This window comes from Dermacentor variabilis, chromosome 4, assembly GCF_050947875.1.
Source record: "Dermacentor variabilis isolate Ectoservices chromosome 4, ASM5094787v1, whole genome shotgun sequence".
Taxonomy (NCBI): Eukaryota; Metazoa; Arthropoda; class Arachnida; order Ixodida; family Ixodidae; genus Dermacentor; species Dermacentor variabilis.
Genome location: NC_134571.1, coordinates 146,673,104 through 146,685,848, shown reverse-complemented (window position 1 = coordinate 146,685,848; position 12,745 = coordinate 146,673,104). Strand labels below are relative to the sequence as shown.

At 46.5% G+C, this 12,745-nt stretch overlaps 1 protein-coding gene across 14 annotated transcripts in view; it reads left to right on the top strand.

Annotated features, from left to right (window-relative positions):
• Nucleotides 1-12,745, top strand: part of LOC142579884 (uncharacterized) — a 654,396-nt gene that overhangs the window by 512,963 nt on the left and 128,688 nt on the right. The window contains exon 1 of one of the 14 annotated variants that reach the window (XM_075690539.1): nucleotides 12,655-12,679. The exons of 12 other annotated variants lie outside the window; for them this stretch is intronic. In XM_075690539.1, the coding sequence (XP_075546654.1) occupies nucleotides 12,672-12,679 (8 nt within the window). In that variant the 5' untranslated portion in view covers nucleotides 12,655-12,671. Of the gene's footprint in view, nucleotides 1-12,654; nucleotides 12,689-12,745 lie in introns of those variants that run through there. One more of the 14 variants, XM_075690538.1, reaches the window with a different exon arrangement.

Here is a 12,745-nt window from a genome sequence, read left to right as displayed (position 1 = left end):
ACATTCTGCCATTTAAAGTGTGCTCCGATATACATTGGCGTTTCAGCTAAATTTCCCTGAAGCTTGCGAATTAGACATTTGAGTGTTATTGTAAGTGTAATGCCAGTGCACTTTTTAGCAAATACATGCGGGGACGAGTATCTAGAAAATGCCGCTAGCCTTTTGATTACTGCTAAGCAGACATAGCTTCACCGCTGCTGGGCTTCGGTATTTCTGCCGGAACATAAAGCATATAATTAAAAATTTGATTAGTGAATATATTGTAATAGCCGCCTGGCGTGGTATTAAAATCGTCTATATTTTAATAGACGATTTGCCGCGCAAGTAGCATCCCAATCTTCAGATAATCCACTTCAACATGCCGAATTGCACTCTCGACTCAAGCCGATCATTAAAACATTTGTTCGAAGTGAAAAAGAAAAAGGAAAGAGAACGGTATAATAGTTCGCTATAAATTGCGGGGCAGTTCCTTCCAATAAAAACACTCGAACAATGAAGCATATCGCTTCCCTCAATGTTTCAGATATTCACAATAGTGCGCTGACGGGCATTTCATCGATAACAAGTTCAAACAACAGCAGAAAGAGAAAATAAAGTGAGGTATTGTACAGTGTTGCAACACCACACGAAAAAATGTGAAAGATCATCAACGCGAAATACTCACCCAAATACAAAATTGCACTATATAACATACGCGTATACACACGCGCTCTGCGCCCTTGGTTTTACCTTGCTTATTTTTTAAAGCCACAATTGTTTAGTATAGGGTAGCGAACCGCATTTTCCGTTCGGGTTAACCTTCCCTGCCTTTCTCCATTCTTTCGTGTCTCTCTCTGTCTCCTTTCTTTAATGTCCCAGAAGTAAAATTGAAGAATTTAGCTTAAGGCAATGTTCGTCTATAGTGTCAACTTTGAACTTAGAAGCACTTGGATTATCCAACAAATGGGCTAGTTTAGGTGACCAGAGCTCCTGATTTAGGTCGGACACGTCTTCATTGTTTTTGCTGCCGAGGTCCCGCTGGCCCACGGCTAACGTGTGGAACGGTGTCTTGTCCTGCTTTGGCCTCTACGGACCCCCGAGTTGCCCCGAAGTGCCTGCCCTGTTGTGCCAAATCGGCTGCTTCACATTCTCGGGTGTGGGGGCGCCACGTTCAAGAACACTCGAGAGGCTGGCAGCATAGCGAAACACTGCCGCAAGTGTGGCAGCAGGACCTGTGGTGCAATCTTATATAACCGTTCGGTAAGCGAACTATTCACTTGCCTTCGCGTGATTGGTCAGAATTGCGGTTTCGCTGACGAAAGCGCGATTCTGGCCAATCACGCGAGAGCGAACGAACGGTTGTAAGATTCTTAACTGCTGTGAGGTCCCACCTCTCCGCGAGCGCATGATCACTTACGGCTCGCACATTTTCTCGATCCAGCTACTATGAAAATCTCAATTCGTTCACTAACGAGCCGTATCGAAGCCAAAGCGCACTGACCACGCCGTCCTGCTTGTAACGCATGGGGTGTTGGAAGTACGTGAAATAATGCCGAAGCGCAAGTGCATATTTATTGAAGAGCTTGAAAAAGGGTTTCCCCTTCACACAGACAAAGCTTCGACTATTAATAAATGTTGAATCACGTTTCTCTATCCGATCGCATCCCCTCGTCCCGCTTTGATGTCCGAAGAATCTGATCACATTAGGCTTGTTTCCGACTATAGCTCAACTTTATGCATTGTCGGTTCATCGCACCGCGAACTGTTATAAGCCGCGTTTACATGAATGCGACAGAATGCGCCAGTAGCGCATCACCTTTCCTAGCGCATCGCGAGTAATGCGATGCGCCAGCGTTTACATGTAGCGCATTACCCTTGGTGCGATGGTGGCGCGCGCGGTGTCGCACATCGAAAGGCAGAGCAGCACATCAGACGCTTCCGGCGCCGCGCCGCAGCTCGGCGAGCGTCTGGCGTAGAAGGTAAAGCAGTTCTTTCAGACGCGTTCGGCGCCACGCCACGCTGCAGCTCGGCGAGCGCAGCAGATCAGCAGCACGTTCAATTTAATGCGATGCGATCGCGTTTACATGCATTGCGAAAGACGACTTATACTCGTCTCAATCCACCTTGGTCTGGTGCATTATTGTGACGCGATTTCTAGACACACTCATCATTCTCGTTAATCATAGTTTTTCCTGGTCCGGCTTTTCTTTGTTCTTTGTATGCAAGAACATTGCAGGTCCAGGCCCGACGTGACAGTCATTTGTCGCTCTTTCGCTACAAAGGTGAAGACCGTATAAGGCAAGAAAATTAACCCAGGAATAAAACAAAAGACAGAGTAGTCGGGGAACACACACACACACACACACACACACACACACACACACACACACACACACACATATATATATATATATATATATATATATATATATATATATATATATATATATATATATATAGAGAGAGAGAGAGAGAGAGAGAGAGAGAGGGAGGGAGGGAGGTGAAGCAGAGCACACTGGATAGAACGGTTCCTTGAAATGTGGTTTGTTTGCTCGTCTGTCTCTGGGAACTGCAGCTAATATCAGTTAGTATATGTTCGTATAATCATTACCCGTGTAACCTACAACGAGTACTTATAAATTAGTCGTCAGTGTCGTCATTAGAAACGACGCGGTCATCAGATTGATATTTAAGGTTCTTTTGGCACGAACACCCTTGCCCTCATCACTCATTACCCGTGTAACCTACAACGAGTACTTATAAATTAGTCGTCAGTGTCGTTGCTAGAAACGACGCGGTCATCATATTGATATTTAAGGTTCTTTTGGCACGAACACCCTTGCCCTCATCAACTCCCCCAACCCTTTTTTATTCTATAATTCTCGGTGTGACCTTGCTTGCACAGAAAATGCGAAGTAGAATTTACCGAATTCTTCAGTGACTGAAAGACCCACCATCGCTTGCGCGCGCTCGAAAACTGGCTCCGTCCGCGAAGCACATTTCCGCCGCTGCTTCGCCCTTGTACCGAGAGGTGTCGCCACTTGGTCGCAGACGCAGCAGACGCGAGATCTTTGATTCGCGGTGCGCTGAGTCGCGGCCGCTCGAGACTCGATTTCGCAACGTACGTGGCACACAGTGTAACATCGTTGCAGGTTTCGAAAGAGCCGCGCGTTTGTTTATTTTCCGGTCTGGTCCCCGCTGCGGCGGACGAAAGAAAGGAAGAGAACTTGCGTTCGCCGCTCGCAACCGCGACTAAACGTTGTCAATTGACTGTCATTGAGCTATTACTGACGATTTCGACTTGAGAAGGAATGACGTCCGATAATAAAAGCCAAGGAGGTTACCCTGAGCTTTTGTTTTTAGTATCATTTCCTGTATTGAACCTTAATCTCTCTCCCTCTCTCTGCTCTCTCTCTTCTTTTCTTTCTTTTTTCCCTAAGATTATGCTGCTGTAGGTTGCGCTTGGACCGTGAGCCGAAAGTACGTTGTAAGAGAATGACGTATTGCGCCTAGGCAGATCGTGTGTTATCACTTAATTATAACCTTCGTCGATGGCAATATTCCGGCACTGCATTCAGAAAGCCAATCAGACACTTTAAGAACATGCAGTGTGTGGCCGCGGTGAGGGCATATAATGTGGTTCATCATGTCATGCCCGGCAAATGTGACAAGAAGGAAGCACTTGATCAGTGAATGCTTACTCAGGCGTGGGCAGTGACCTCACGTGTAGGCATGGTGCTCTTTGGCCATAGTTAGCTCTTGCGCCACAAAGCACCACATATCATCACCTCACATACGTGTAATGTTGTCAGGAAAATTACGCAGTACAGTTTGGTGGAGCAGTAGAACGCAGTAGAGACTTGCGTTCCGCTTTCGGACACCACTTAAGTCTCAACAATACTCAAGCCGAATTTGGGTCATTGGGTACCCACGCCACAGGCGTCCCCTAATCTAACAATCTAACAAATACGCTCTCTATTACTTTCCCTTTGATATTAGTTGTTAGCTAACTTTATCGTGTGGGCGCAAGTGGCTTGCGTACGCCAGAACACAAACTCAAATTATTATTATTATATTATTATTATTATTATTATTATTATTATTATTATTAGTAGTAGTAGTAGTAGTAGTAGTAGTAGTAGTAGTATGCCGACACGAAAAATAAGCGACGATGGGACCAAGAGGTGATGCCGGCTGCTCCTTTTCACGTGAGAAACAAGTCACGCAACGTTAAGCAAGTAATACATATAATAAGATGACATTACGATAAATCTACATAGCACGAAAGCATCTCCGCGAACAAATACAGGTTAACCCGCCGTGGTGACTGTCGTTGCGCTACTAAGCCTGAGGGCGCTGGATCGAATCCCAGCCGCAGCGTCCGCATTTCGATGGGGGTGAAATGCAAAAACGCCAGTTTACTGTGCATTTGGTGCATATTAAAGATCCTCGGTTGGCCAAAATTAATGCGGCACACTACTACATGCCTCGTAATCAAATCGTGGTTTTGGCACGTGGAACCCAAGAATTAAAAAGCAAAAGAAAGATACCGTTTAAGATACCACAAACTTTACGTGCACGCCACTTGGGCACCAGGCCAGCGGTTGTCGTACGCAAGCGGAATTACGTGCACAAACGGGAGGCAGCGAGCCGCTTGCGCCCCCCTGGAACTCGCGGAAACACTCTGTGCTCCCACTGGGGTGAGCGTTGTCGGGTGGAAGGGGGGAGGGGTAAGACGTCGAGCTCTGCACAACTGCTGTTCTTATCTCGTATTTAATAAAGTATCATCATCATCACCGAGCGTGCGCACGCAGTCACTGCGGCTGAGATCCGCAGCGCGCCGCGACCCTCGCTCCGCCTCGCTCGCGTCGCCACCATCGCGCGCGCCCAAAAGAGCGCGCGTTGTCGTCACGAGATACGTCAGCGCTGACGTCGCGCGGCCGAGAAAAAGTCGGTCATGGGTTTGTAGCAGCGCCAGGGGCCGACCGTGCTCTATGGATCCCGACTCGGGGTCGCCGCCGCAGTGCCGAGAAAGTAGGTCGCGTTTGGCCCCGCTGCCGCGGGTCTCTCCTGTCCTTCCGCTCCTTTTCGTTTCGCCGCACAAACCCGGAATGGCGAGGCTGCAGGCAGCGCGGGTCGCCCCGAGGCGAGGTTGCGGGGTTGCCGTGGGCCGCACTGCGGGACTGTGTTGCCCCCGGTGCCAGAGCTGCGGGCAGAGCTTCGCATGTAGCTTATCTGCGACCGGCATCTGTCCCTCACTGGTCGCACTAGCGATGCAACATGCAACAGCAGCAGCATACGGCGATTTCGCAGGCGGCAAGCCTGCGGGATGGAGTGATCGCCTCCGGCTCGGAAGCAAGCAAGAGCAAAACGCCGAACCCGCATGTGTGTCCGCCATAGCAGTCGGCTCGTTAGCTGTTTGGTACTCGCGGCTCGTGTAAAGACGCGCACACGGAGACTATATTACTCGAGAAATAGGATAATTCTTTGAAACGAAGTGTGTTTCTGGTGTATGCGCGAAACGTACATGTACATCTGGAAAATGCTGAAAGCCGACCTGTTTGTGCCTGTGCATAAAGGAAAGAAGAGTTTCTTCACACGACACCAAATGTAAAACTCGCGCGTTTAGAACATACGAAATCACCAGTGCCGCGTAAATTCCTGAACAGCAACCACATGGAATACTTCGCAGATACGTTAACGTATTTGCGACGTATATTAAGCATGGGTGTCTTCTCGTTACACTCATCGCGATGTCCACTGTGCAGTCATGGCTGGCGAAGAAATATCCACGCGTGTGTACTGTCTAACCGCATATATCAGTAGTGCTTAATGCAGCGTTAATAATATATTGAGGAAAAGTAAGGGGGGGGGGGCGAATGAAATCGCAGAGCCACGTCAAAAATAGGCCCGAAATACGCGCTATATGGTTACTGCTTTATGCTTCTTCAAAGCATTAGCTACGAATGAACCTTGAGGCAGGATGGGTATTTTCAATGGAAACATCAATTCAGATGCCACCGCTAGCTACGGTTAGCGGTAGGCACGTTTCCCGTCGTCGACACTGGCTGGCACGGATTGCTGCATACCACCTGCTTCAAGTGGAAGGAACCAAAGCGTTTAAACAAAGTGGAGTGGTGATTACACAGTATCTCGCCGTCCCTGCATCTTTCTGTCCCACATATACGTGCCCCGGAGCGATGGATAAGATGGTGGCTGTAAAATGTTTGTTTTCCTTAAGAATGCGATCGCTCCTTGATCGAAGCAATGTGCACGGGAAAGGGGAAGATGCGTTGGGTAAAGTTAAATCGCGTGTCCGAGATTGCTCTCACATATATGTGTAACGCAGTAACGCAACAGGCTTTCAAAACCAAACAAACAAAAAAGAAAGAAAGACTTGGAGGACGTTTAAGCTTCGCCTTTGAGAGTGGAACGCGATAGCAGTCAAACATTCCTGACTGCAGCAAACATTTCGCGAAACTGCAGCTTATGTGTGCCATAATGTTTACCGGGAAACGCTGGCGACGAACGCTATGCACGAAACTTTCTGGCAGAAACGCGGCCTCTTGCGGCCTCCCGGAGGTAGTAAATAGCCGCGCCAAAAAGATTACATCGTTTTCAGGTTTCTGTTGTTGTTTGGCACTTTTAATATGTAAGTCGCAGAAGATTTAACATAAAAGGCATGCACTGTCGGCGTCTTGTTTCATGAAATTTGTTTGTGAACTGTCATTCTCAACATTCCGAGGAAAAATTTTGCCAAGAATGTGAGACAAGCTGTGCGAAATCGTAGTGATATAGTGGTGCGGCAATACGACCCGCATATACCGCATCTCATGTAGCAAGGCGTAGCATACACACATACCTAAAGATATAGGGAAATTATAGCTCGTGGGCAACTCCGCCAATACCGGACACAGGCGCGCAAGTCCGGCGGCCTATTCCTCGGTGGCAGCATTTTTAGGACTTGTTGGCGCTGCCGAGCGAGGCCTGTGCAAGCTCACGTGATGTGCTGCACGTCCGCTGGGCGCGGTCAAGGCAGCGGGTAGGTATACATGGGCTGTATACCAATGCGATACCAATCCAATGCGAGGGCGATGCGGCGGTGCCACTCTGGAGTCACTGTCGTGCACGTGAGGATATGAGGCAGGCGAGTGGCCAGTGCACGAGGAAAGTTCGCATGCGTGGGCGTTGGGTTTTCGGCTATGGTGTCAGTTGGAGTGCTTGTCGCCGTTCTGAGCGGGCGTAATAGACACCGCTTCATCGCACTCGTAATGCGGAGCCGAGATATCTGTTTGATCGAGGGGCTGCAGGGTTCAGCTATTCCTCCCGTACCACCCTATATACGTACGTTCCCGGGAATGCCACTGTGACCAGGGACCCAACTAAATTAGTACATGTTAATTAATTGGATATGGTTGCTTGGCCGTTGAATAACGGGATTTGTCGCGCAAGTTCAACCTGTTCTTTTTTTTCTTTTTCATTTGACTCAGTTGCAGAGTTGGAGTAATTGATTGACTGACTGCACAATGCTGTTTTATATTGGTCCGGTTGGTGCATCATTGGCTCTCAGGCATAGGCGCCCACTATGCGCGGGATCCAGGGCCCGAGCCCCCTCTGAATTTTTCTTGGGTGGGGTTTCCTCTTCCCCCCCCCCCCCCCACCTCTTGCCCTAAAGTGCCATTGTTAGTGAGTTCTGTCACTAACATCATTTGAGCTTCCTTTTGAGTTGCCTCTACCTTTTCACTTAAAAATTTATTCTGGCTTAAAAAGCTTAGTGTATCATTGTTGGCACGGACATGCACGGCTATTAATTCATATTTTCGCTTTATTTCTGCAAACCCTGGCAATAGGAGGACAAGCGCATTAGGAGCACCAGCGGCGGCCGCCTCATCCGTATTTTCTCACTTCAACGTTTTTCTTCTTTAATTTCCACTGTAGACACCATGCGCAGACACTATACTTAAATATATCCAAAGGACGAAGTTTATTATATTTTTTAAAGAGAGGGAGGTAGCCAACTAACAATTACTTCTAATGGTATGAATAGTCTGTAAGCCTAGAGAATATGTTGTTGTATATGTTCACCTTGCTTCAAATAGCTTTGCGGACTTTTTTGACCCTGAATCAAAACCTGAAGATTTCAGTGACCCTTTTTGCAGAGTCTTTATCAATGGCGTGTGAAATGCACGGTAATGATATGTGTCTCAGTATAGATTCTCTTTCCAGTAAGCAATGCTAACGACTCACGAAAAAAAAAAAATAGAAAGAAACCGAAAAGAGAGCTCTTCCAATAATTTACGCCATCTATTAGGCTTTCAAACATCGCCAATATATATATATATATATATATATATATATATATATATATATATATATATATATATATTCTCTCGGTAACCGAACTGAGGCTAAGCCGGATTCACTCGAAACCAGACAGAATGAGTAGGTCATGCGCAGCATATACTCGGACGCACAGCAAAAAAAAAAAAAAGGAATAATAAAAAAATTAAAAAAAAGAGGCTGCAGTTCCGCCAGGAAGGCGAAGCAGTAATAGTGATAGCGAAGTATAAGACAATTACGCGAAGGAAGATTACACCACAGCGAGACGCCTGAGGGGACTCAGGCTGTGACATGGAACTGTCTCCTATACTTATGAGGTCTTGTAAATCGTCATACAACATCGTCAATTCCGTCAGCATTTTCTTCGATGTAACGCGAAGTTTCTTCAAGTACAATTGTTATTGAAGGTTACACACACGCACGCGCGCACGCGCGCGCGCACGCACACAGTTTTCTAGTTCGAATGGCAAAAAAAGAAAAAGGAAGGCAGTTTCACGGGACCGCATAGTTGAACTCAAGTGCAGCAAAGGTCCACGTCGTGAATTCATTGCTATACCTCAATATTCTGAGAAGCCGCGCGCACATATTTTATGAGTTGCAGCCTGCGCTTGTTCTTCGGTTTAGACACAAGTACCGAACAATCAAACCAGCTTGTCGGCACGGGAAGGTTACAGCAAAATATGTGCTAGGGGACAAACCTAAGGTCACACAGTGTGTGTGCGTGCGCCTCCGCTTCTGCGTCATCTACACTCTTTAGGTAGCGCTTAAAACTATGTAGCCCCTTGCTTTGCGGTGATCTGTTATAATCTCCCGAAGGCGCCGCAGTGAGAGCTACAATTCTCTTTCTTTCTTTCTTTCTTTCTGTCTTTCCTTCTTTCTTTCTTTCTTTCTTTCTTTCTTTCTTTCTTTCTTTCTTTCTTTCTTTCTTTCTTTCTTTCTTTCTGCTCAATTGTAGGGCCTTCTGAAATAATGCATATATGCGCTACTTTAGACGCGCGGCTACGAAACAAAAATTATATATAGGACTTGTCGAAACTAAGCTTAATTAATATGCATATGAACTTTTGAAACTTGCGCATAGCGTGTCATTCTGTGCTCGCGTGATTATTCTAACCCCATTCCTCCGTCGCCGGCGCTCACGGTACGTGCTTCTTTAACGAGCACGTTATAGCACTGTCTCTCGATATTAAACTAACGCACTTGGTTAGTCGTTCACTGCGTCATTCTCGATATTAAGCTAACGCACTTGGTTAGTCGATGACTGCGTCATTAACGAAACAATGTGGGAGAGCCACTATAGGCGGCGATAATTCCGAACCGCCGCTGGCAGCTGTGTATGTGTGTATATGCGAAATGGCGAGGCGCGACTCTGCATTCGTTTGCACGCCTGACTTTCGTTTGTCGCTTGACAAATTCTATGAAGGCAGTTTACTGGCTATTTGCAGTGCTAAAAAATAAGAAAGAAGAAAGTGGGAAAAAAAAGGAAAAAAAAATTCTAAGTCCTAGAAAAGCAAAGTGGCAAATTCTTGCGCATATGCTTGTGCCTGCTGTCAGTATAAAACAACACATTTGCTAGGCTGTAAGCCATGAATTCCAGTCCGTGCGCACAGGCTGTGAAAATGTTCAGCGTTTGCGAATATCCCTGCGGCGCGTGAACTTTTCATGCCGCGTACGCTTACGCGCTAAAACAACGTTAGCGGCCCATAATTAAATACTAAGCAACGGCGCCGGCGCACACTACTGCTTTGATCCTTTGGCAGGCTGGACCGATCTCCTCCACGTACACTATATAAGGCCGCCATTTGAGTCATGGTTTCGTGTGGAAAAATTACTGTGTAGATGGAGGAACCCTTGGTGCTGTATAGAGTACAGTGACGCTGCAATTAAGTACTGCGGTTCAGCGAGTATGGGAATAACGGCTAGTGTACCGTACCGTACTTTGTGCGCGAGTTTGCCGAAGCGTTGTCCTTCTGGCTTCCGAAGGCATCCCGACTTCACAAGTTGGTCATTTTTCAACAAAATAATGCGTTATAAGTTGAACAATTTGCATTGTGATTATACGAACGTGCGTGCATGAGGACTAATTGCCTTGCTATGTTCAGCAAAACAAAAAGTGAGCGCTTGGAAATTGAGAAAGACAATGTGCAGGTAATCAGTTACGTCGCAGGTAGGTTTGAAGCCACACTTAGCTTGGAAACGAGCGTGACAAATCCATGCACTAATCCATGCCGTACACACAAGCGCTTGTGTTTACGTGTCTCCCTTCTTGTGGTCGTCTGTTTGCGGTTATACCTGCATGTCTCAAGATCAACCAACTCGCCCTAAAAGAAGTATTGATGATATTATTCTGCTTTGTTTCGATTTCTCGAATCGCTTGCTATTCTTCTGGAGCACAGGGTTCATACAATGCAAGTTCCTTCATATTCAGTAACTTAACCTTTTCTTTCTTCCTTTCCCCCCTTTTTGCTTGCTTCTGAAAGTTGGTTGCCAGAAGTCGGAGGAGGTGCCTATAGCAGCGTGGTGTACCTCGGATAATTTGTATTGCAATCTTGTGTTCTAGACCGTCCGGCCGCAATTGGAAGGTCTTCTGGAATCAATCAATCAGTCAGTCAGTCAGTCAGTCAGTCAGTCAGTCAGTCAGTCAGTCAGTCAGTCAATCAATCAATCAATCAATCAATCAATCAATCAATCAATCAATCAATCAATCAATCAATCAATCAATCAATCAATCAATCAATTTGATTTCTATTTTGATGCCCAGGAACAGCTACGGAGCCTTCGTACTGGTGCACATAAAAAGTAATACGCGAGGCAAAATGTACAGAGAAGACAAACGGGATAGACATACCAATGTGAGATAGAGAAACAAATAGGGAAACAGAAAACCGACGAGGCGCCGTAAAAAGGAGTTAATCATACAACATAATTATGTCCATATATACAAAACGCAGGAAATGTATTCTGAAATATGTCAATTTACTGCAGGCACAATACTCATTGCATGTTTTCTTTTTGAATAGAGCCCTATAGGAAAGTGTAATGCAACAGCTATAGGGCCGCGCAGAAAACGCAGAATACTTTTGCCCACAGAAAATTGCACGGGATCGAGAAGCTTTGGGCAGTGCATGATGCCATGGACCACCGTATATAGAAACAGAATGTCTGACTGAATACGTCTAGATTTCAGAGCTCTTAGTTGAGGCACATATTTGAGAAGGCTGGTCGCCAGAACGGCAAAGGCGGTGCTTGATAACAGGCAACAATATATTATGAACGCAATCAGTGAAGTCGGAATTAGATTTGACCATAATAATAATAGAGATTAGTGGCAGCCGTATACTGAATAGAACACTGTTTCTTAGAGCGTTGCTCGCCACTGCGCGTCATTCGCAGACTGGGCGAAACCTTTGCGGGCTTTCTGAATTCTGAGGGTTTTTTTCGTGCCACAACCACGATTTGGCGATAAGGCACGCCGTAGGGGCGCACTCCGGTATAGTTTTGACCACCAGGGAATCATTAACGTGCCCCCAATGAACGGGGCACGAACGTTTATTTATTTATTTAGTTATTTTTCATTTCGCTTTCACCGAAACGCGCGCGCCGCGGTCTGGATTTGATCCGGCGACCTCGTGCTTAGGAGCGCAACACCATATATCCGCTAAGTCACCGCGGCGGATGATTTGCAGGCTTTAAATATAACTATATCATTCACAGTATCATGAAAACGAGCCTTGCTGAAGTGTCCGACGTTCTGCTTTCTTGCATATATAGATGACGCGAATTGCTAATATAGTATGTATATCGGCCGCAGTGCTTCCGCAATGAGACTGGCGGAACGAGATGATTATGGTTGAAAGCGAAATTCAGTTTTGTTGCGACGAAACATATGGTGTTAGCAACCTCATTTGAAATAAAAAAAAATAGAGGGACAAAACATGGCAGGCGCATTACAATTTTTTTTTTTGTGTCAACGGATGAAAGGGAAAATATCTTCCTGCACATTCGGGGCTACCGCAGAACCGATTTGCCGTATTCTGCGTTCAATAACGGAGCAATTGCTTCGAAGCTCAGGGCATATTGCTTGTCGCCACCACCATTCATTTGGTCTTGCAATGAACACTGAGGAGTGACTTCTCAATCATTCCCGGCACGAAGCCATGTGCGAACTGTCTTTGGCACCGACGCGCGCGCACGCACGCGCGCATATACGCAAATTGGAAGACGTCGCCGAAAAAACTAGTCGATGGAAAACCGCCGATGGTGATGGAGGGGCCCGTGCGCTAGGTTCTTCGTAGCTATTCCTGGGTTAATAGATCACGTGGATGCTTCGCAATGACGTCATCGCGGCCGCCATGTTGGGGTATGCTGAGTAAGAAAGAAAACTTTAATCTTGCATGCACATGGCATATCATTTCGTGCTTGCGTG